The 26,337-nt window shown below is 39.3% G+C and overlaps 1 protein-coding gene across 1 annotated transcript in view; it reads right to left on the bottom strand.

The window, feature by feature from the left end:
* The window catches only part of dnah9l (dynein, axonemal, heavy polypeptide 9 like), a 428,305-nt gene that overhangs the window by 203,369 nt on the left and 198,599 nt on the right, over window positions 1-26,337 (bottom strand). Inside the window, exons 43-50 of the mRNA XM_072579200.1 lie at window positions 23,056-23,183; window positions 16,443-16,591; window positions 16,185-16,335; window positions 15,099-15,230; window positions 8,360-8,533; window positions 6,081-6,285; window positions 4,033-4,198; window positions 3,199-3,301 (exon numbers count right to left, since the gene is read on the bottom strand). Coding sequence (XP_072435301.1) covers window positions 3,199-3,301; window positions 4,033-4,198; window positions 6,081-6,285; window positions 8,360-8,533; window positions 15,099-15,230; window positions 16,185-16,335; window positions 16,443-16,591; window positions 23,056-23,183 — 1,208 coding nt within the window. The remainder of the gene's footprint in view (window positions 1-3,198; window positions 3,302-4,032; window positions 4,199-6,080; window positions 6,286-8,359; window positions 8,534-15,098; window positions 15,231-16,184; window positions 16,336-16,442; window positions 16,592-23,055; window positions 23,184-26,337) is intronic.

The raw sequence follows: 26,337 nt of genomic DNA, 5'->3' as shown, positions 1-26,337 counted from the left end.
CAGTACATCAGTACTCATTTAAGAGAAAAGCTCATAACATCATCGCTAACATAACATGTGATCCGAATGGATAAAAATCTCACATTCCTCTTACATCCAGTCACTAGAACCATGACATTTTACTGAATGCTCTACTAATGTCTTACTAAAGATTTGCTCATTGGATTTGGAGATCGCTGGGTACTCCAGCATTTATTGCCCATCCCCAATTGCCTGGTGAAGGCAGTGATGCAATGCCTTTTTTAGATGTTGGCTTAGTAACTTAAACATAACCAAATGATCAATTACTTGTGGATTGTATGTAGACTTCTGGTTTTAACAGGATTTCTGAAGCTATGTAGAATTCATCAGGGTCAAGAAAGTGAAAACATTTTTCAATGCATCTGTAAGGTTTGAATGCTGGAGAAACAGCTGTAAGTTTGCCTGTGTGTAAAGTTTGTACTCATAGAATTTGTCCTGAAAACGTCTTCCAACTTTTTCGGTTTAATGGAAGTCCTGTCAAGTCTAGGTTCTTGGTGAGGAAGTTGAAGGAGCTGGAGTCTGGATTTATGAGGGGCTAAGAAAGAGGGGATAAATGCAAGTGAGAATCGGACAAGGGGGAGTTGGGGGATGCAGTTTGAGACATTACCTCTGAAAAGAAAATCCCTGAACTCTTCACTTACACCAGCCCACATAATAAACGCTGCATGACGTGGGCCTCCCCCCGCTGCAGGTAAAATAGTAATGGAGGTGGAAATAAACTGTTAAATGACCAACAGTTAGACACGAAGAATTTCAATTAGTCTATAATCACGCAGCTCATTTGCGTATGTGGCCCTCTCACAGTTTTAGATAGCCACCTGCTAAATTAACATGCCCCGGCATTCAAACCTGTCAGCTGCAATGTGTAAAAATCCAGCCCTATATATGATGTGCCTTTGCTCTTTTCATAGATCAAAAACAACCCAATGTCCAACAACCCCATTACAACAGCACTCATACAATGCTGCATAAACTATCACTGACTTGAAAACACACAAACACAGTTAACAGGCTTTGAGACTTGTAGGTACTGATGACAGTTTAGGATCCAGGGTGAAGTGCTCAACATTAACAAAGAAAATGGTAAGTTATCACATGATCACAAATTTGTTCAGATGAAAATATTATCTTTTATCACAGAGCAAGTGAAATATTAGAATAGAAGGATAGCCTTCAGGTTCTCCGAGACTTCAGATAAAGTTTGGGGCGGCACGGTGACTCAGTGGTTAGTACTGATGCCTCAGTGCCAGGGTTTGATTCCAGCCTCAGGTGACTGTCTGGGTGGAGGTTACACATTCTCCCAGTGTCTGTGTGGGTTTCCTCTGGGTGCTCCGGTTTCCTTTCACAATCCAAAGATGTGCAGGTCAGGTGAATTGGCCATGCTAAATTGCCCATAGGGTTTAGGGATGTGTAGGTTAGGTGCATTAGTAAGGAGGTAAATGTAAAATAAAGGGTAAGGGAATGGGTCTGGGTGGGTTCCTCTTCGGAGGGTCAGTGTGGACTTTTTGGGCCAAATGGCCTATTTCCAATTGTAGGGATTCTGTGAAGTTTCTATGCAAATTTGGCCATGAATGCAGCAGAAGGAAGATGTGTGCATTGCTAATGATACAAGGAGGAACTAACCTACTGAAGTGATCCCAACTATTAAAAAGTGATACGTGAAGAAAAATTATAAAAGTTAATGTGAAGGCAGAAAATAGTCATGGTGAAAACCTGTCGGGAGGTTTTTTATATTAAAAGTATGTTTTTAAAATTAATTCATTCAAAGGATATGGCAATCACTGACAAGGCCAACATTTGTTATCCATTTGGTGATTTGTCTTCTTGAACTGCTTCAATCCATGTGGTGTTTAGTAGACACACAGTGCTATTTGGAAGGAAATTCCAAAATTGTGACCCAGCAACAGCTGAAGGAACTATATTGTTGTTCCAGTAACTTAGAGAAGAACACACAGTGGTGATGGTTGTACAGATCTATTGCTCTTGTCCTTGTAGAGTCACGGGTTTGGATATTATGCTAATCAAATGGGTTGCTTTAGTCTTGATGGCATGGGGAATTACTTGCTACAGAATTCCCTGCCTTTGACATGTCACTTTTTGTACGGCTGGTTAATCAAAGTTTCTTTTTAACTGTAATCCCTAGGACAGTCGATGGTTAGGTAGTTGGTAATGTTGCTGAATGTCAACAGCATGTGATATGATTCTATCTTAGTGGAGATGATCATTGGCACCAACAAGTGCTAAGCAATGTTACTTCTCACTTACTTGTCCAACCTTAACCGAGGCCCATATTTAGCTGCATACGCCTACAGATTGATTCATTGTGAATAGAGTTAACAGTGTTAATGAACATTGGAACCATCGGTCAATACCTCTGATCCATCAACAAAGGCAAGATCATGGATGAAGCAGCTGAAGATGGTTGGCCTGAAGAACTTCAGCAGTGATATCATGGGGCTGAGATAATTGCCCCCCCAAAAAACAATTTCTAAGTGAAATCAGGAAGTAATTTCTTAAGGTATATTTCTTGCTTTAAGGTAAGTCAAACTAATTGGACTAGAGTACTTACATTTAAATTTATGAAAAGTGAAACAGCAATATAGAATCACAGGATCCCTACAGTGTGAAATTTATATTTGGCCCATTGAGTCCACATTGACCCTGCGAAGAGGACCCCACCAAGACCCAACCCTATCTCTGTAATTCAATTTCCCACGGCTAACCTACCTAGCCTGCACATCACTCTATACAATGAGCAATTTTGCATGGCCAATCTACCTCACCTGCACATCTTTGGTCTGTGGGAGGAAACTGGAGCACCCAGAGGAAACCCACGCAGACACAGAGAGAACGTGCAAACTCCGCACAGTCGCTAAAGGGTGGAATTGAACCTGGTTCCCTGGTGCTGTGGGGCAGCAGAATTAACCATTGAGCTATTGTGCCATCCCTATAGAAGAAAACTCTGCTAAAATGGTGACCACTGGGGCAGAAGAGTCATTAAGTTGTTTCATGACATCACCCATGGGAGAAGCCAAACATCAACAGGATGTTACACTGAATTAGTCAGAATAATAAAGGGACAGATCACAAAAGACAAAGTTGTTTTCTCTTGTTCTTGCTTTTTAGTATGTCCTGATATAATCAGATATGTGTGTAAAAACAATAAACTGTTCCTACCTGAAGACGCATATTAATAGAAGAGCTGCCAGCAGCAGGATTCATACAAGCAATATACTGGCAATTATGAATCTCTTTCAGAACTAACTTTTGCCTGTCATACCTAATGAAGGAGGTAAGAATGTTAATTTTTAAAATCTCAAAGAATGATTTTCTCAACATTTTCCTCTTCACTGTTTGTTTCCACAGTGCAATTTATTTTTAACTTCTTACAGTTAACATGTCAGATTAATCCAAGTTTCAAGTGGTATTAATAAAGAATGGTTTAGCTACTCTGAATAAAAATGGCAAAATCAGAATACAGCTGTAAGAATGCTCATTTTCACAACAAGTGGATCAATTGTTTGAAGATCTCACGCACTGAGGAGATTCAACGTTTTCAGTACTGTTTATGGCAAGATCACTTTAAAAATTGTAATCTGTCAGTTTTTCAAAAACAAATTCTACATCTAAAAATAACCTCTTTTCATTATTTCAGTCACCAAACTTTGAATGTATCAGTCCAATTTTACAGTGATGTACTTGGTTAGATCATGTTATGTAGCATTACCAATGGCCACAATGGGGTCATTCTCCAACAGACATTTTTAGAAATAAGTGATAGCATATTTATACTGATGCCTGAATTGTATAAAAAAGTATATTCTTGTTAATACATATGCATTGTTTGGCTGAAATAATCTGTGCACAACATTTAATCAGTATGAAATATTGAGCTTGGCTATTTTAGGTAGCTTTTCTTAAACATTAAAAAATGACATTTTCCTTCGTAATATTAACAGCATTATAGACTTCACTAAAAATAACACACTAACTCTAACAGGATACACTTACCAATGGCTGTAATCTAAATGTTGCCTCATTAGAGTATGTGGTTGGACAGTGCCGTAGGCATCTACTTCAGGCATGTTAAGATCATCAATGAAATAGATCAACCTTTTTGTGCCTACAGGAGCATAATTTCTTCCGGCTTTTTTTTCTAAAGGTTTCTCGAGAACTCCTGAGATTATAGAAATTTTGTATTACAAAGTTGCCAAATCAATCTGTGCTCTTAGAGAACTTTTCAATATTCACAAAATAATTTATATTACTACAAAGTAGTAAAAAAAACTATGTTTAACAGCTCTGAATTATTTTTTGATAATTGTAGAAATTAAATAATTTAAAAATTACAATGGGATTTTTGATTCAAATCTAGAGGATTTGAAGCAATCAGCTATGAATTAAAGATTTGAGCGTTAAGTCCTTCCTCTGCTGGCATTTACACATACGCTTATTCTGTGGTGTGAGTAGTTATAACAAATTAATCCTCAGTTTCAGCCATTATGAAAGGAATGAAGCTGAGCCAAAGTGAAAGGAAGAACAGGTGACCTTCATGCACAACGATGATATTGCTTCATATCAAAGCTGAAACTAAATTTTGATGCCACAGAATCAATCTGTATCATGCAAGCTCCTTCATTGTGAAGTCACCTGCTTACATATGACACTGTTTTCTGAAGGCATGCATAATGTGTCATAGAAGGGCCATCCAAGTCTGTACAGCAAAATTGCCATAACAATAATTAAGACATCATTTTGTATGACTACAATTCTCTACAGCACAGCAATCAAAGCATATTACCATTCAAGGTAAAAAAAAATACTGAAAAAATGTAGTTTTGATTTTCAATTTCTCTTGCTAGTAACACTATGAACAGCATTATGATCAACTATCAATTGTTGCTTTCTAACACCTGATAGGAATTACCACCTGTTTTAATAATAGTGCCTTGTTCGGAGGCATGTGCAGTGCTGGAGGCAATTAATATTCATGGTCAAGAGGTGGTTATTGAACATGAATTGGCTCATGTTATTTAAAGTGTTCAGTGATAAAACTGTCAAACGTAGAACCTTCTAGGTGATTGACATGGTGAGGTAATGATTCTTGACAGTTGGAACTGCCAGCAAAGTCTGGGGTGAAGATTTGGACAGACAGACAAATTGCGGATGTTGCAATTACTCTGTTCTAAAATAATATCAACTGAGAATTCTTGAAGATAGATAGATACATCATGGGCAGTAGTTTTTAAAAGGCATACTGCAGCCTAAGTCATCAGGTAATCCTCATAATCAGCTGGTGAATTGAGTGTACAGTCTGTCAAGAGGAGACTTACATTATAAAGTAACTTAAAGTAAACAAATGAATAGTATTATGCAGAACATTTTGAAAATGTCCTTCATTACACATATTTAAAATAAATTAATCTGCTTCTCCTAACATATTTCAAAGCTCAAATCCCAAAAATAGTTCTTCAGTTGTTGTGTGACCCCAAGACAATTACGGAAATGAACTATCCCAACCCCTCTGCTGGGTGATGGCTGAGTGAGGAGGTAGATAGGTCAATTTAACGCTATAATTGGGAGCCTCCCTGGTCACACAGCTGTCCATCAAAAGGACTACAAAGGTGCTTTGTTTCAACCCTACTCTCAAGTCTGACCCATATTTTTTGTTTCAAATACAGCTGACAGTCAAGAATTACTATCCCACAAAGTTTTAAAATTGAATGAGATGACCAGTTTCATTGATCTGTTTAAAATACTGTGAATAACCTGCCAGATGGACACCCATTCATGTACAATGGCTATAATCAAACCATGCATATCAAAAACTCATGCACACTTCTCTTCCTTGTTCTGGGGTGTGAATAGTAGCCAGACCATAATGTCAATTCATTCTAGAATGCACAGCAAGTTAGCAATAATTAATCTTAAACTTGTGCTCCTCCACTATTATTAAAGGAATTCAAATCAATAATCTAATTTAGATAGAAATATATTTTTGTTTCTCTAACTAGTTAATGTATTTATCTTTAAGATAAGTGGAAGACGAAACTACTTACTCTGGAGCATGGCAGATGTTGTGTAGTAGTTGAAAGGAACTTTAGTTATAATATAATCTTCAATTAGCTTTGAAACTTCTTCTGATACAAGGAGAGTCTTTCCTACCCCTGCATTTCCAACTAACATCACCGGTTTTCCCTTCCTCACCAGTAAATCAATGAAATACTTAAGGCCAACAGTTTCTTGAGTGTGAACTAGTACATCCTATTTCAGAAGAAAACACAACATCTGAAACAGTCCAGTACTGTTACTGTAAAGTATCACCAATTAAATAAGGCCTTGCAAGAGGATACATTTCATTATAATAAGAAATCTGTTTAATTTAAAAGCATTTTTATGCATTGACACTTTTTAGGAGAAAACACACCTATAAGCAAATAAATAGTCAATTTGGATAAAAAGTTCTGTACACAGTAAAATATTTAAATAACCAGTTAATAATTTGATGACTTTTGGTTTAGAATACCAGGAAAACTCACTACTTTTCTATAAATTGCGGGACAGAATCTTTTGCATCCACCTAGAACAAGCAGACAGTGTCTCTGCTTAATGTCTCTCACAAAAGGTGGCACATCAGACAATGCATCTTTTCCTCAGTACTACAATGAAGTGACAGCTTAGATTGTGCTTTCCAGTTTTCATTGGATCTCAAGTCCACAAACTGAGAGACAAGTGTTAGCAGGCTGATTTTTTTCCACTCCATATCCTAAAATTGCTTCCAATAAGAACTGTGGAAACACACTGGCTTTAAAAATACTTGTACGCAATAGGTCGGGTGACAAATAAGTTGTAATAGGGTCCTTTATGAGAGTTTTAATGAATGCAAGAAATTAAAAAAAAAATTGATGTTTCATTCAAGGCTGTGGTAAATCAAATCCTTATAAAGAAGGATTATTGTAGGTGATGTTAATAAAGCACAACATGCTTTTACCATTTTAAGCACGTGTGAAGAAGCTTTAATGTTTCTTTAAGAAATCAAAATAAAAAGATAAAAGACTGACTTGAAATGTGTAGCTATATCTCTGAACATGTGCTAAAACATGTAGTGTGGGCATAGTGAAAATGTTGCACATTTAACACAAATCCTGATAAATCCAAAAAATAATTTCAATGGTGATACAATATTTTTTGAAGATTATTCTTTGTGCAACATACAAGACAGATTTAAATATTAAATATGATAATTAGCAAATTTTATATTTGTTTAACTTTTAGAGTATGATGTTTAAACATTATACAGAAAGATTTGAGTTCAGAATGAAATGTTTCTGCCAGTAATAGCAGATAAAGCAAAACATCTTAATTTTCTGTGATGTTTGTAATTTACACCATTTGTCCACAAGCTATTTCAAAACTGCTCCAATTTAATTTATTTTGTCCAGCTAAATATAATCAATGGTTGTTGGATCACCAACGATGCAGCCTGCATCTTGCCAATCCAGTATTATTTTCTCTCATTCTGTAATGGTGATTATAAAGGCTAATTGAAGCAATGCAAGTTTCTGTAAAGTTCCAAAAACACAAGCAATGCAATGTGGGTGGACATTTTGAAGGCAGTACCTAAGAAAGCTGATCTGCAATGGAAAGAACTGCAATTTTATATTTCAAAGTTTTTTTTAAAATCACTGTCTTTTATTTATTCTAATGAAGAACATTAGCAATGAAGCCTTGCACAGAGGTAAGCATTGATCACATCATTAATCACACATCATGGACAGTAACAAATCAAGTTCTAACAGCAAGCAGTGAATCAGAGGCAATGAAGCATAAACTCCTTCACAATTTATGATCTCTCAAATTGCATCTTTTCAACCATTAAATTGCAAGATACCATAAATTTTTATCTTCTTCACTTCAGTCACATTATTGATTCTGCCTGGTGGAATATAGAAAAGCAGTAAATCTCCGGTGTTGAATTAAATTTGAGTCCTTTCTCAGAAAAGAAACTTAAGAGAAAGATCAAGGCTGTTAATTCGCACTTAGGAACAAATGATGGAAACATTAAAATTTAAATGTACAACTGGGATCTGAAAGGGCCAGATCAATGCCAATTCAAGTCACCATCAACCTTGACTTTTTTATGTAACAGAATTTAGCAGAACAAAAGTACAATGTCCTACTTCAAAGAAAAGCAACATGTAATAGCTGTCATTTAGCTGGTTAAAAGCCAATTATACAATACTTAATTCCTATTTGAATCAACTAAATGGGTATTTTGCTCTGTTTGGATGTCTTTTTGTTTACAAATCTGCTGTCAATTTGCTCTGATAAAACATACCTGTAGAGGGGCATCAGGTTCCATTTCAAACTTCGGAATTTTTTCTGTCCACAGAGTAAACTTTTTGGTGTCAGAGTCAATATAATAATCAAAGACTGTCCCTTGGGATGGGAATTTGATGCCTCGCATTTCTTTGGTCCACCATCTACTAAATTTGCCACGGTAGTCAATTAACTAGTTAACAAAACAGCCACAATTTAGTCAATTGTATAACAGTAATACAGCTGGTAAGACAACTGAACGTCAACATAAACTAATGTTGTCTCTTTCCTATAATATAAAACTAGACTGGCATGGGTGTACTGCATCTAAAGGACGTCTTGAACAAGTTAATTTTTAAGATCTTATAAAATACCAATTATGTTAACCAATCAATTTTTAAAAGTCCTTTTACAAAAGTAAGGTGATCAAAATAACTGGCACACTTAAATCATACATAGTACTAACAGCAATGCTCAACATTAACACAGGCAACACCCATCTCGAAGAGAGTGTCAACACATCTTGCCTTAACATTTAATGACATTAACATTGCTGAATTGCCCACCAGCAACCATGTGGGGTTGCTATTCGCAAGAAACTAAAAACAAAACGAAACTAGCTACATAAGTTCTATAGTTACAAGAACGGGTCATAGACTGGAAACTCTGTGGCAAGTAACCCACCCTGTGACTTTTCAAATTATGTCCATCGTCATAAACAGAAATTGATGGTGAAACTCACAGATGAAGAAACTCACGAAACGTTTACTTTTTTTTCCCCTCAGATGCTGCCAGACCTGCTGAGTTTCACCAGCAATTTCTGTTTTTGTTTCAGATCTTCAGCATCCAAAGATCTTTGCTGAATTATATTGTAGTATAGAGTATTCTCCACTTGCCTGGATTGTGCATCTCCAACCACACTCATGATGCTTGACACTATCCAGGACATAGTAGCCCATTTTAAAGGTAAAGGTGGCATAGGTTACCTGCAAGTTCCCCTCCAAACCACATAACATCCTAAGTTGGAAATATATCATTAATTCTTCAGTGTCTGTAGATCAAAAAGCTAGAACTCTCTTCCTACCAGCAATTTTGTGTACCTGCACTATGAGAACCGCAGGTGTTTAGGAAGAAACTCATCACCATTCTCCCATGAGCAAATAGAGATAGAATCAGTGATACTTACTTCCCATGAAGAAAGAACAAAAATAAATTAGACCAGTTTTGAACCAACTTGCAAACTAGCTAAATTACTAGGTTTCTGTTTATTTATGGGCTGGATTTAGGGATGCAAATGTGTGGACGGAAGTTTACCAGATTGATACTTGGAATGTGTGGGTTACCTTATGAGGATTGGTTGGACAGGCTGGACCTTTTTCCAATGGAAGTTAGAAGAGTGAGAGTGACTTGATGCCGTAAAGGGGATCAAATAGACATGGAAAGAATGCTTCCTCTTGTGTCTCTGGGACAAGGGGACACTGTTGTAAAATGAGGCTCTGTTCGGACAAGTTTTTTTCTTTGGGAGGTTTGTACAACTTTGGAAATTTCTGCCACAGAAGGTGGGGGAAGTAGTGTCCAGTGATACCTTTAATGCAGAGACAGATTTATTCCCTTTTCTTCAAAAATCGTAGCTTATTGGAGGTAGACAGAAATGTGAGATTTGAAATGCAAATAGATCAGCCATGATTTTATTGAATAGTGGAGGCAGCGTGAGGACCAAATGGCATTTTCTGCTCCTATTTTCTATGTCCATAATCGATTGGCTTGCTAGGCCATTTCAGAGGCCAGTTAACCAGATTGTTGTGAGTCTTGTGTCACATATAGACCAGACCAAGAAAGGACCGCAGGTTTCTGCCTAAATGATATGGGTAGATCAGATTGGTTTTTACAGTAATCAAGGTTAGCTTCACTGTTGTCATTACAGAAGCTAGGACATTTCGGGGAAAACAGGTGAATCAGGCATTTGCTACCTTAAATTTGTAATTGCTTCATCACCAATTGGCAATATATGCAGAGTGAATGTGCTTAGGATTCAAATGCTGGTCAAAGGTAATTTGCATTACCTTGGAAATTTATCATTGGCATCTCAATCATGCTGAATTTAGCAGCAGAGTGACAAAGAGGTGACTGCTGTCCAAAGGTGACCCATTATTTGTACAACTTCCAAGAGTGGAAAGCATCACCTCAGTATCTGTCTGATAAGTATAACAACAGCTTGCACTGAATGCAATGAAAACTTGAATTATTGACATGGGTGTGAGATGGGGTGGGGTTGGAGGCAGGAAGCAGTCCGTATTTGAATGTATTGTGTTGGTCGTTCAGCTGACGCGATACCTTTACCAAGTTGGCGCACATTCTGAAGCTTAATTTGGATGAATGATGGAGATATGGTTCTCTTGATCAAGATGCTGCATGTGTTTCATGGTATAGAAGAGTGTGTATAGCCATCATCTGCAGGGTCTGCCACCATTGATTCGCCTGAGACCTAAGAACTTCTTCCACTCTTATGTTCCCAACATACATCATTTCTAGCCAAAGTCTTGCACCCTGCTCTGGGATGTTGGTCTCTATAGCTGCCAACCTAAGAAGGTGAATAACGAAGCAAGATGACCTGGGCCAATGGCAGGCCCAGGAGCAGCAGCAGACCAGTGTGATGGAGGACCTCAGGATGAGTGAAGATGAGAGATTTTCACCCCCAACTCTATTTCGTGAGGATGAGTGAAGTGCCAATGCAGGATCTGTATGTCACAGGATACTGTCTCAGAACTATGTCAGATTCAAGAGCTGAGGGCTGCAGGGGTGAGAAGCTGTCCTCTCCTGATGGCTGTGAAGGTGACTGTCACTTTGAATGTCTTTGCCATAGGCTACTTCCTGGGAACAATGAGTACATGTGTGGGATCTCTCAGTCTGACAACCAGAAATGCATGAGAACAGTGACCAATGTCATCCAAGCACCTTGTTTACTAATGTCCTTTTGGGGAGGAAATATCTCATCCTTTCCTGGTTTGGCCTACATGTGACTCCAGACCCACAGCAAAATGATTAACTCTTAATGTTGCTGAGGGATGAGCAATTAATGCTGGTCTAGTCAGTGATGTCCACATCCAGTGAGTGAATTAAAACAAAAACCAGCTCATTCCATTCTTGCATGACAAGGTCAATGCTCCAACCCAGCAATGTAGCTGGGTTCCTCCAGATGCAGGGTTTAAATTTTCTTTTAGAGTCATAGATATGTACAGCATGGAAACAGACCCTTCGGTCCAACTTGTCCATGCCAACCAGATATCCCAACCCAATCTTGTCCCACCTGTCAGCACCCGGCCCATATCCCTCCAAACCCTTCCTATTCATATACCCATCCTGATGCCTTTTAAATGCTGCAATTGTACTAGCCTCTACCACTTCATCTGGCAGCTTATTCCACACATGCATCACCATCTGCGTGAAAAAGTTGCCCCTTAAGTCTCTTTTATATCTTTTCCCTCTCACCCTAAACCTATGCTCTCTAGTTCTGGACTCCCCCACCCCACAGAAAATACCTTAACTATTTACCCCATCCATGCCCCTCATGATTTTATAAACCTCTATAAGGTCACCCTCAGCCTCCGATGCTCCAGGGCAAACAGCCCTAGCCTATTCAACCTTTCCCATAACCCAAATCCTCCAAACCTAGCAACATCCTTCTAAATCTTTTCTGAGCCCTTTCAAGTTTCACAATATCCTTCCAATAGGTAGGAGACCAGAACGGAACACAATACTCCAAACCTGACCTAAACAATGTCCTGTACAGCCGCAACATGACCTCCCAACTCCAATACTCAATTCTCTGACGAATAAAGGGAAGCCTGCAAAATGCCTTCTTCACTATCCTATCTATCTGAGACTCTACTTTCAAGGAGCTATGAACCTGTACTCCAAAGTCTCTTTGTTCAGCAACACTCCCTAGGAACTTACAATTAAGTGTATAAGTCCTGCTAAGATTTGCTTTCCCAAAATGTAGCATCTCACATTTATCTAAATTAAACTCCATCTGCCATTCCTCAGCCCACTTGCCAGTCGGATCAAGATCCCATTGTAAACTGAGGTAACCTTTTTCTCTGTCCATTACACCTCCAATTTTGGTGTCACCCGCAAATGTACTAACTATACTTCTTATGCTCACACCCAAATTATTTATATAAATGACGAAAAGTAGTGGATCCATCACCGAGCGTTGTGGCACTCCTCTGATCACAGGCCTCCAGTCTGAAAAGTATCTCTCCACCACCTCCCTCTGTGTTCTACCTTTGAGCCAGTTCTGTATCCAAATGGCTAGTTCTCCCTGTATTCCATGAGATCCAACCTTGCAAACCAATCTCCCATTGGGGACCTTTTTGAATGCCTAACTGAAGTCCATATAGATCATGGCTCAAATCCTCCAACCTTGGCAACATCCTTGTAAATATTTTCTGAACCCTTTCAAGTTTCACAACATCATTCTGATAGGAAGGAGACCAGAATTGCATGCAATATTCCAAAAGTGGCCTAACCAATGTCCTGTACAGCTGCAACATGACCTCCCAATTCCTGTACTCAATATTCTGACCAATAAAGGAAAGCATACCAAACACATTCTTCACTATCCTATCTACCTGCGACTCCACTTTCAACCTGCACTCCAAGGTCTCTTTATTCCGCAATACTCCCTCGGACCTTACCATTAAGTGTATAAATCTTGCTAAGTTAAAAATCACACAACACCAGGTAATAGTCCAACAGGTTTAATTGGAAACACACTAGCTTTTGAAGCGTCACTCTTTCATTAGGTGGTTGTGGAGGACACAATTGTAAGACATAGAATTTACAGCAAAAGTTTACAGTGTGATGTAACTGAAATTATACTTTGAAAAATACCTTGATTGTTTGGTGAGTCTTTAACTGTTCGAATACCATGAGAGTTTCACTTCTTTCATGTATAAATCACAAAATGTTTTTTTATAAGTTGCATTCTCAGGTTAACTGTAACAATTGGTGTTAGCTAGACAATATGTTCAAGGTGTTAGGTCATGAGGACAGTGCTGAGCTGGAAGGTTGGAACTGGAGTAAGATGGTGGGAGGGGAAATAAGGAAACTGGTGAAGTCCACATTGATGCCCTGGGGTTGAAGGTGGAACATGAGGCGTTCTTCTTCCTCGGGTGGTGAGGGAATGGCAATGGAGGAGGCCCAGGACCTGCATGTCCTCAGCAGAGTGGGAGGGAGAGTTGAAATGTTTGGCCAAGCGGTGATCGGGTTGATTGGTGCAGGTGTTGCAGAGATATTATCTAAAGCGCTCTGCGAGAAGGCGTCCAGTCTCCCCAATGTAGAGGAGACCACATTGGGAGCAACGGATACAATAAATGATGTGTGGAAGTGCAGGTGAAACTTTGATGGATATAGAAGGCTCCTTTGAAGCCTTGGATAGAGGTGAAGGGGGGTGGTATGGGCACAGGTTTTGCAATTCCTGCGGTGGCAGGGGAAAGTGCCAGGAGGGGAAGGTTGCTTGTAAGGGGGCCTGACCAGGTAGTCACGGAGGGAACAGTCTTTGCAGAAAGTGGATAGGCGTGGGGAGGGAAATATATCCCTGGTGGTGGGGTTTGTTTGTAGGTGGCGGAAATGCCAGTGGATGATGCATTTATGTGGAGGTTGGTGGGGCGGAAGGTGAGGTCGGGGGGGTTCTGTCTTTGTTGCAGTTTGAGGGGTGGGGTTCAAGGGTGGAGGTGTGGGACATGGATCAGATGCATTGGAGGGCAGCTTCAACCACATGGAAGGGGAAATTTCGGTCTTTAAAGGAGGAGGCTATCTGGTGTGTTCTATGGTGGAACTGGTTGTGCTGGGAGCAGACGCGGTGGAGACGGAGGAATTGGGAATACGGGATGGCATTTTTGCAGGAGGTAGGGTGGGAGGAGGTGTAATCCAGGTAGCTGTGGGAGTTGGTGGGTTTATAAAAAAAATGTCAGTGTTGAGTCGGCCCTCGTGGATGGAGATGGAGGGATCTAGGAAGAGGAGGGAGGTGTCAGAGATGGTCCAGGTGAATTTGAGGTCAGGGTGGAATGTGTTTGTGAAATTGGTGAACTGTTCAACCTCCTCGTGGGTGCATGAGGTGGCACCGAGGCATCAATGTAGCAGTAGAAGAGGTAGGGAATGGTGCTGGTGTAATTCTGGAAGATGGAGTGTTCTACGACAAAGAGGCAGGCAAAGAGGCAGGCATAGCTGGAACCCATGGCTACCCCTTTCGTCTGGAGGAAAAGGGAGGATTGGAAGAAGAAATTGTTGAGAGTCCCTATTGTCTCCCTAGATACCCTTTTGTCCTTAATGTATTTGTAAAAACCCTTTGGGTTCTCCTGAACTCTATTTGCCAAAGCTATCTCATACCCCTTTCTGCTTGCCTGATTTCACCTTAAGTATACTCCGACTGCCTTTATACTCTTCTAAGGATTCATTCGATCTATCCTGTCTATACCTGACGTATGCTTCCTTCTTTTTCTTAACCAAACCCTCAATTTCTTTAGTCATCCAGTAGTCCCTATACCTACCAGCCCTTCCTTTCACCCTAACTGGAATATACTGGCTTGGAATTCTCGTTATCTCATTTCTGAAGATTTCCCATTTTCCAGACTCCCTTTACCTGCGAACATCTGCTCCCAATCAGCTTTTGAAAGTTCTTGCCTAATACTGTCAAAATTGGCTTAAAGAATTTAAAATTAAAATTTAAAGCAACGAAATTATGTACCAATACTTACTTGATCTTGAAATAATGCTCCACCAAAAGCCCAGACACAAGCAAAAACAAAGTATATCTCGTAGATGTCACGTGCAGAGTCTGGGGGAGTATTTTCTGGAGTTAATAGGCAGTCTAATAGCGAACATAAAGTCTACAAAAAGAAAATAGTTCTATGAAACAATCTAAAATTTAGAGTTTAGCACAACAAAGTTTTTAATGCAAATTGTGGCAGACTGTGCAGTTTGTTGCACTGGTGTGTTGTTTCAGTCCAGAGTCACAGAGTAAATAGCATGGAGACAAGCACTTCTGCCCAAATTGGTCCATGCCAAGCAAAATGTCCATCCACGCTAACCCCATTTCCCTGCACTTAGCCCATAACCTTCTAAACATTTCCGATCCATGTACTTGTCCAAATTCTTTCTAAATATTGTTAATGTACCCACCTCAACCACTTCCGCTAGCAGCTCATTCGACATGCATATCATCCTCTGTGTAAAAAGGTTGCCCCTCAGGTACCCTTTTATTCTTTCCCCTCTAACCTTAAAATGATGCCCTCTCATCTTTGATTCCCTAATCCTGGGAAAAAGACTGAGTGTGTTCACCCTATCCATGCCTCTCATGATCTTATACTCTTCTATAAAATCCCCCTCAATCTCCTATGCTCTGAAGAAAAGTAGTCCTAGCTTGTCCAACCTCTCCCTGTAACTCAGACCCTTGAGTCCTGGCAACATCCTTGTAAATTTCTTCCTTCCACTTTAATAACATCCTTCTTATAACAAGGTGACCAAAACTGAACGCAATACTCCAAGTGCAGCCTCACCAATGTCCTGTATGACTGCAACATAGCTTCCTAAATTCTGTACTCAATGCCCTGACTGGTGAAGGCAATTGTGCCAAAAGCCTTCTTCACTGCCCTGTCTACCGGCGACTCCACTTTCAGAGAACCGTGAACCTGAACTCCAAGGTCTTAGGTTAATGAATCTAAAGGACTCTTCCTGTGTTTAACAATGGTAACACCTACGTCAAAAAATTTATCACACTGAAAAGAAACTTTTAAAACTTCCATTGATACATTGTGCTTGAGTTCAAAAATATTACTTTGTACCTGCACAATACTGTTCTCCAGAACTCGAGTGATGGTTTTAAGATTACAACGGACTTGTTCCAGACAGAAGGGAACATACTTGTCAAATAGTATAGTAAGATTAGCTCGTTCTGACTGGGCTTTGCGAGTGTCAATCCAGCTAGTGACATATCTACAAAGAAATCAAAACTGATGACATATTTGAATATAAGAATAATCTTAAAGAAATGAAACAGTAAAGAGAATTCAGATTCAGGTAAAAATATACTAGGTACTTACGGACTCCACCCTAAATCCTGAGGATTGACATATATTATACCAGCCCTGGATACCGTTGCAGGAGTTGCTGCATGTAGATGACTGATTTCAAAAAGCAACCGCATGGAAGTTGATAAAGAGATACGTTCATTGCTAGCTAAAGTCAGCACCTAGGGATAGTAATAATATTTAAATGACAAATTACTTATCTATTCCTGAAGAAGGGCTAATGCCCGAAACGTCGATTCTCCTGCTCCTTGGATGCTGCCTGACCTGCTGCGCTTTTCCAGCAACACATTTTCAACTCTGATCTCCAGCATCTGCAGTCCACATTTTCTCCTAAATTACTTATCTACTAAGTTATCAATGAAACGTGTAACAATTAAAGTTGAATCAATCAAAAGCTTTTTTAAAGAAAACATCTGCAAGTCTCATGTGAATACGTTTCCATGACTAACCACAATGTCAGCCAACTGCACAAATTAAAGATACAGGATCAAGCCAGTGTTCATTCCGGGATCTTATTTGTACAATATAAGACGATAAGACATAGGACCAGAAATTAGGCCATTCAGCCCAGCCAGTTTGCTCTGCGATTTAATCATGGCTGATATGTTTCTCAACCCAATTCTCTTGCTTTCCCCCTGTAACTCTTGATCCCCTTGACAATCAAGAATCTAGTTATCTCTGTCTTAAATATACTAAATGACCTGGCCTCCATTCTGTGGCAGTGAATTCCACTGAATCACCAATCTCTGGCTGCAGAGCTTCCCCTTTATCTCTGTTCTAAAAGTTATTTCCTTTACTCTAAGGCTGTACCTTTGAGTCCTAGTCTCTTCTACTGATGGAAACATCTTCACAACATCCAACCTGTCCAGGCCATTCAGTATTCTATAATTTTCAATTAGATTTTCCTCATCCTTCTAAACTCCATTGAGTATAGACCCAGAGTCCTCAAATGTTCCTCATATGTTAAGCTTTTCATTCCTGGATCATTCTCATTAACGTCCTCTGAACCCGCTCCAGGGCCAGTACATCCTTCCTGAGATATGGGGCCCAAAACTGACTCGAGCCTTACAGAGCCTCAGGAGTACATCCCTGCTTTCAAGTCCTCTTGAAATAAATGCCAACATAGCATTTGCCTTCTGAACTACTGACTCACCCTGTAAGTTTACCTTGAGAGGATCCTGGACTAGAACTCCCAAGTCTCTGTGAACTTCAGACTTCTGAATTTTCTCCCCATTTAGAAAATAGTACATGTCTTCATTCTTCCTAGTAAAGAGCATGCCCTGACATTTTCTCACATTGTATTCCACTTGTTTGCCCACTCTCCTAACCTCTCCTTCTTCAGCCTCTCTGCCTCCTCAATACCATCTGTCCCTCTACCTATCTTTGTATCATCTGCAAATTTAGCCAAATGCCCTCAGTTCCTTCATCTAGATCGTTAATGTATAATGGTCCCAACACTCAATCTTGCAGAACACCACTCATCACCAGCTGCCATCCTGAGAAAAGTCCTTTTATCCCAACTCTGCTTTCTGGCAGACAGCCAAGCTTCTATCCATGCTAGCACATTGCCTCTAACACCATGGGCCCTTATCTTACTTAGCATTACTAATGGTAGGATCATATCAGAATAATGGTTAAGGTACTGAACATAAATTGTTCAATAATCTGATGATATATTGGCTGGAACAGAAAAATTACCAGCAAAGTTCTGAACTGACTATGAATATCCAACTAATTCACAAATTTCTTCAAGGGAGGGAATTAGCTAGTTCTATCCTTACAAAATTCCAGTTTCACAACTGAGGATGATTCAGGCAGAAATAAATCAATAAAAGTATCAATCTTTCTTTTTCCCCCAGAGTGAATGTTGCCAAAGCTAGTGTTGACCCAGTTCTAAAACAAAATTTCACCAAATGATTCAATTTTTACTATCGTCATAACAAAAGCTCACAAACACGCCCAGGTCTAAAGCTCCCAAACCACGCAGGTTTTAGCCATTCTTCATGTGCAATTTTTTGCTTTAATCCAGCTGCAGCTATTCTTAATCCTACCCCCTTCCTTCATTGCCAAATTTCAACTTCCCAAATTCCCAAAACTCCCTGACATCTTCTCCTGTCTCATTTCCAATGGTATTACATATCGAACAAAAAATCATAAGAGATCTGATTACTTGATATGCAAATATGTAACAGATCTACATCATTTCAGTGTCACTTGTTGCTTACTTCCAAGACCATTGATTAAAACTGCGTAAATTTCATTTACTAACAATCAACAACTTTAAGAAAGTTGGCATAGTGAGATGGCAAGAGTTGGGCTAATACTTGCTTCTCTGGTTTTGACACAGGCCAGTTCACTCCTACAGATGGGCCAAAAAGGAAGTGATAATAATACTGATTGATCTAAATTCTCTTGAAATATATCATGGAGTATTGAAGCAAGTTTAGATAGGTAAGGAGGAGTCCTAACGTACCACCTGAAAATGTTATAAAATATTGTTTATTCCTGCCCAAGTTGAAATGCATTGCCTGAAGCGGCAGGGGAGGCAGATTTAATTATGGCTTGTAAAAGGGAATTGCATAAGCACCTGAAGAGCAAGAATTCACAGGCACAAGAAAAGATAGTGGGGTTTAATTAATTTAATAGCATTAGCGGAGATCCATTTTGATGGCCTGAATAAATGGCTTCTGAATTGTAAATATTCTACTATTCTAATCTCTGATGGTAATTTTTGCAGAAGTAAAGTAATCAGGAGATGGAAAAAGAAGAGGAAGGGCAATTATCCCAGCTGATCAGGCAAGTCAAATAAGTGTGTGAAGTATTACAGCTCCGACTCAAAGACTTGCCAGCAATTTACTTAGACTATACCAAAATAATTCTCAGTCACATGAAATATATTCTCAACAGCATTATAAATTAGAACCAAATATTTAAAGGAAGATGTAATCGGTTTAGTGTTCTATTCCTTGTGCCTCTGCATCAACTTATGCCTCTTTTGTAAAACTGTAGGGAGTGGGATATCTGTATCTTTTAAGTTCCAGCTTAGCTGAAGGTATAGGCATAATGCCAACTTGCAGCTCTTCAATGGAATCCTGTATTTAACTTGTTTTCTGTCTGGTTAAGCTGACCTTCCTCAGGTAGTGATCCTCCTCATGGAAGAGTATCAATCTGGACAATGTAATTAGTCAGCTGTTTACAAAAATAGTTCTCCTCTCAGGTCTGTCGGTTGTGATGCTGTCAAAGAGGATGTGTATATTCCATGTGTCAACAATGACTGGTGCCACCTTTACTCTCTTTTGGTGATTGACTTATGGCTGTATTGATAGAATCCCTTCCAGCAATGTCTTGCTGGCCAAGGGCATGAAGTACATAATGTTTAGGAAACATTTTCTAGCCTCTTGCTCATACCAGTGAGGAGGGCAGTGTGGTTCTGGGAAGGGCTTCTCAGTGACTCAGATGGCTGCCAGGTTCCACTGCAGCTCCTTTCCAATGAAAAATGACCCTATGACCTCAGCCACTTCTGTACATTTCACAACAAAACTTCCAATCCATAGCACATACTGCTATGTCACTCACCAATCATTACAGGACTCATAACAGATTATAAAAAATTGATAAACATCACTTGTGCTTGAACTGGATTGATGGAGAATTGTGCATTTTCAGCCACGTACTCTCATCCAGGCCTATCTTGGCTCATTGGCAATATGCATCTAGATGGTTGGAGATACATTCAGATGCAATAGAGGACTGGGTCAATGCAGTCTTATTGAAGTCTAGATTCTGATCCAGCTTCTAAATCTTGTATTTGTTTTTACTGGGGTGTAGTGGCATATGCCACACATATGAACAAATAATCAGAGCCACAGGTGAGAGTTAATCATAGACCTAGGAACAGAAGTAGACCTTTAAGCCCATTAAGTCTGCCATTTAATGAGACCACATATGATCTGATAATCCTCAATTCCACTGTGCTGACTTACCCTATAATGTTTGATTCCTTGACTGACAAAAAAATCTGATTATCTTGAGTGTACCTAATGAACCAGATTTGACAGCCATCTGATGAGAAAAAAAGCTGCACAGATTCACTATGCTCAGACAAGAAACTGTTGCTCATTTCAGTCTTTAATAGATGACCCTTTCCTCTGAGATTATGCCCCCTGATCCTAGGGCCTCCCACAGGGGAGGCAACAATCCCCTGAGAATATGTTTCAATAAGGTCTCCTCTCCTCCTTCTTCATTCCATTGAGTACAAGCCCAACCTGTCAACCTCTCTTAAGAAAATACCCAGAATCAACTTAGTGAATCCTCAATAGGCTGCCTCCAATGCCCTTAGATAAGGGGACTAAAATTGTTCATAACATTCTAGCTGTAATCTGATACATGCCTAATAGACTTACCTATTTTTATATCCACTCCATACCATTTGAAATAAAGGCCAACATTCATTTGCCTTCCCATTACCCACTGAACTTAGCTTTTTGTGATTCATGCATGAGAGTCCCCCGATTTCTTTGTGTTGCAGCTTTCTCCATTTAAGCAACATTGTATTCTTCTATTCTTCCTGCCAACCTCTCACTTTCCACATTATATTCCACTTGCCAAGTTTTTACACACTCATTTAATCGGTTTGTATCCCTCGGTAGATGTTGTGTTATCCTTACTACTTGACTTCCCACCTCATTTTGTATCATTCACAAACATAGTGATTGTACATTTGTTTCCCTCAAAGACACTAATATAACTATATATCATAAATAATATGCCTCCAGTACTGATCTCAGTTGCTTTCCTGCAGTTATAGATGGCAGGCCTAAAAATGCCTTTTTATCCCAATTCTCAGTTCTATTAGTTAGCCAATCCAATTAGTTAGCTAATATACTACTCATAAAATCTTGACATCTCATCTTATTAATTAGCCTGATGTGCAGGACTTTATTGAACACCTTTTGAAAATTCAAAGAGATTATGAACACTGGTTCCCCTTTATCTACTTGGCTTGTTACCTCCTTAAAGAACTCTAATCTTTCAGGGATGGTTTACCCTTCTTGAAGCCAGGCTCTCTCTGGTGATTATATTGTGCTAAACGTTCTGCTATCACATCTGCTGTTCAAATCTAACATTTTCTCAATGACAGTGTTAAGCTATTTGGCCTATTGTGACCTGTTCTTGGGCAAAGATAAAGTCCAAGATTGGATGAACCACACTGAACAGGTGACCTTCCTGCAGGGTAAGAAAGGATACACTCTCCCTTACATCATGACAAGACTGAATTACCATTATATCAACATTGTTCCAACATCAGGGTATCTCACTTAAGATGGAGACGTTTGTTGGTATTTGTAATCTTCTTTCCCAGCATGCAGTAGAAGCAGGATCAATGAACATATTCAAGCCCGAGCCTGATAGATTTTTGACTGTGAAACGAGTTAAGAGTTTGGAGGGGTTGGGGGGAGGAATTTACAGTGCTGTGTTGGGTGGAAAGTTGAGTAAGATAACAATCACATCAGCCACGACCTTATTGATAGTATTTGGTGCCTTGAAGCTATACTAACTTCTATATCTTACGGTCAAATTACTACTGGCTAAGTGATTTGCGCTTATATCTTTTTGCCTTCAGTGTAATTCTAATAGTTTTTTCATTCTTTCTCAGTATAGAGAAATTTTTTCTCATTTGTTTTCATGAGTGATGTACTGAGGAAACTATATTTCTACCACGTTCAGATATTCTTTTCTCAAAATTGCTCTATTTTGATGGATTCTCTTAACATTAATAATTGCAATAACTATGAAATTTCCAAATTTATTTGACTCATGATAAATTGGTAAATTATTTCACATATGCTAGTATTTTTTTCCTGAAATAATAATGCTTCTAAGTTAACCCACTGCAGTTCACAGAAATGACTTTAAAACAAAAAAGTCCAATAATAAACAAACAAAATGAGGGATAATAGAGGTGGTTTTTCTTTTAAAAAAAAGTCAATATAATTAAGAGAGGAGGTCACACAATATGGAAAATCCCCAACCAGTGGTATTTAATGGACAGCTGGCTAGAGAGCTGGTGAAAGCCCAATGTCACCCCATTCAGGGAAGGTCCACTGAAGTAAACACCACTCAAACATTGATTGGTCAGCCACTGATCTGCCCCCGATCCTTGATTGTTGCTATTGGTACAACACCTACCCAGGCCTAAGATTGTGGGTGAATCTAGACACAGAGTAAAGAAGTGAGGGGGTCTGTGGGGGCAGTCAACAGCAATGGTGGAGGATTATCCCTTATCAATGCCAGTCTTGCCAATGCCAGGTCACTTTATTATGTACCAAGTGTTTTTCAATTAGTGAACCCATGCCCCTCCCCTTCCAGAGTCTAGGAGTGTGCCCAAGCCTTAATCACAGAAAGCTGATCTCCCCCACAGTTTCAACTTCATTATGATCAAGGTCCAATATCTGGGATGCTTGGACTACACCAGTTTTACATTGATGAACAATACCATGCCATGTTGGGAGCCAAAAGTGGAATTGCTAGAAATTAATCCTACTGTAGCGACATAAAATATGAAACTATGCAAAACTGATTGTTTCTCACATTTTGACAATTCAACTGCATGCAAAATACTAACCTTGTTATCGTCCATTACTGTGTTGAGTGACTCTATCCACATTGGATCAATATCTCCATCTAAAACAATCCACTTTGGACTCGCATGTGCAATGCTGGAAAGTTCTCTCATCATAGTTGAAAACAAGCCTGTTTTTGGTGAGATCAAACAAACATTGATTACTGACTTATGTGTGGTTAAATAAAGCTTCCACAGGGACAAATACATGAAACCTCCCTTGCAATAATGAAATTCTAACTTCAACAGTAATACTTTGTTAACTAAAAACATACATAAATTCATATAATCCTTTTCTCCTTCTTTATTCCCCACAAATAAAGTAAACAGTACACTTTTGTTGTGCTTGATTTGAACTCAACTCAACATAGTAACACTCTAGGTTCAGCTATTTCAAATAGCTTGCTTAAGTACCAGACAGAACTGCTGTCCAGAAATTACTGCTCACAGTTTGGAGTAAAGAGGTTGTGCAACACTGTTGACATTAAAAGCCATGGCCATGAACTGTCATAGGCAACAGTTATTTTTAAAATACTATCACAAAAAGTAGATTATCTGCCCATTTATTTAATTGCATTTGTGGATCCCTAATGTTTGCAAAGTGATCATCAACTTAACCGCCATGACAACACTTCAAAGCACACTAAGTTAACTAAAGTGCTTTGGAATGACTTCAGACAATGAAAAGTGATACATAATTGCAATTGTTTTTTCTTTCATCAGTGCCCTGGGTAATTATTCTTTTAGCTAGTGATCATTAGGGATAGCATGAATGATTGGTGTTGTGATGAAATGGTAAAGACAGATGCATTGGGGCCTATGAGTTCTTCCTCAGGCACATCGCAAGGAAAGAATGAAGTTTATATGCAACTCTCAATAAGAGTAGAATAAGGGCTTGACAATCAAGCTTGCTGATAATTAACCAGGGGATGCAATAAGTAGTGGAAGATTTTATGGATGCTGAAAATTGGCATCTGTGATGATGAGGACCTCAGGTGGAGGCTTAGGTAAGTCATTACTCAGTACTCCTGACTGAAGGGTAGCATGGTGGCTCAGTGGTTAGCATTGCTGCTTCACAGGAATAGGGAACCAGGGTCGATTTCACCCCTGGGACACTGTCTGTGTGGAGTTTGCACATTGTCCATGTGTCTGCATGGCTTTCCGCCAGGTGCTCCGGTTTCCTCCTGCAGTCCAAAGATGTGCAAATTAGGTTGATTGGCCATGCTAAATTACCCACAAAGTGCAGGGATGTATAGGTTAGGTGCATTAGCTATGGGAAATGTAGGGTTATAGGATGGGGGAATGGGCCTGGGTGGCATGCTTTTCAGAAAGTTAGTGTGGACTCATTGGGCCAAATGGCCTGTTTTCCACACTGTAGGGATGTTAAGTGATTTTCAAATGCTTTTGTCTTTTCGTTTGCACTGTCGTGAGCTCTATCTGTGAGGGAAGGTCATTGCAAGTGGTAGACTTGCCTCATGGATTATGTGTTTAGAGGCAGTCAAGTGATAGGAGTATTATCGGGGGTGTGTGGGTTGGAGATATTAGTTGTATAGTTACCCAGGAGTTAGACTGGTTTTTATTCATCTGGCATTTGCAGTGTAATAATCCAGGTGAAAATGAGGCCTGCAGAAGCTGGAAACCAGAGTTTAGATTACAGTGGTGTTGGAAATGCATAGCAGGTCAGGCAGCATTCAAGGAGCAGGAAAATCAACATTTCAGGAAAAAGCCCTTCATCAGGAATGGTAATGATCCAAGTAAATGAGTTGGAACGCTCCAAAATCTTCAAGTGTAGCAAAGAGTTGGAGACATTTTCAGAGGGTTTGAGAATCATCAGAATTTCAGTTATTCAAGTAGTTTTATTATTGTTTTGGAACTTCAGAAATCTCAACATGTAGCTTTGTAGCCACATTTGGTCTCAGACCACACAGAGATGGGAAGAGCTGAGCCATAGCTTTTACACAGAAGGCTATTAGACCATAGGACAATCAAACAGCATCAGAATTTAAATTTGTCTCTTCAATTGTTAAGATCCCAGACCAGGCTACCAAATTTATGTTATGATCTGTGTGGGGACCAGTAATCGTTTATCTTAGAGTGGATAAGTTGAGAGATCCAGAGGGGACTTACAAAGAATAAAGCCACAAGATTTCATGATCTTGAATATGCAACAACAAACTTTACTATATACATTAGAACAGTAATAAAATCAACAATTAATGTGCCTCTTAGTTCTAACATGCAGAATTAACGTGGTAAATATAGGGAATGGATTGAATGAATGTCTACAGCATAGATCAAATGGCAAATGCATTCAAGGCAGATCTCTCACCAATGTTTGAAGATGTTAAAAGACATGGAGGGTCATTAAACTTCACAGAAGATCACTACTGGATTCACTATTGCTAACATGGCCTTGAAGCTTCCTCTCAAGGATCATTCCTTCATGGACACTCGAATTACTGCTTACTTCCTGACGAATCATGTCCCTTTCCTGGGTCTACCTTTCAGAAACTATACTCTCAGACAGGGACAACTCCAGTTTTTCACAAACAGCAATCTTAACCAAGCAGGTGCAACTCCTGGATTTCTCAGAGGTCAATTCTCACACAACTTCATCCTGCAAACACTGATTGTGGGATTTTCAAGCCCCATTATTAGCTGTACTGAACTATTAGTTGGAGGTGGCTTGTTCTTGCTCCCATCATTTCCTTAAACTCTTGCTGAACAGACCTGTAGGACTTCCCTGTATCTTCACTATATAAAAAAAAGTAGTTTCGTTGACGTCCCAGCAGTACTACCTTTGAGCTCTTTATCAACTGTCCTGAGTAACCTGTTAAAGACCTTACAATAAATCTCTCATTCAGCAGAAGTGAATGTAGCTACCTCACACCTCTTGGGATAAAGTACTCTGAATCTTGCATTCTGTGAGAATGTTGGAAATGAATTTCATCACAAAAGGAATATGGGTAGATAGATAACTGAAACATACACATTTACAAATTTATAAGAAATGCTCAGTGGACTAGGACTAGATGGATAATTCTTTCAACGGTCATCAACCGTGTCATAAATCTCTGTTTATATCCCATGTTATTACTCAATGCCTATTAAAAAGATTGCATTTGCCCTTAAGGAAATAAAAAAGCATTGAATATGTAACATTTAAAATAAACTGAAATACAGAATTGTGAGATTTTCAGAAAAGGCACATGGAGCCAAAAATCTGCATCACACATCACTACACCATCTCACATATTGCAACACTCTATTGGCATGGCTCAGAGT

The sequence above is a fragment of the Chiloscyllium punctatum genome, chromosome 10 (genome assembly GCF_047496795.1).
Source record: "Chiloscyllium punctatum isolate Juve2018m chromosome 10, sChiPun1.3, whole genome shotgun sequence".
Taxonomy (NCBI): domain Eukaryota; kingdom Metazoa; phylum Chordata; class Chondrichthyes; order Orectolobiformes; family Hemiscylliidae; genus Chiloscyllium; species Chiloscyllium punctatum.
This window is presented reverse-complemented; position numbering and strand designations above follow the sequence as displayed.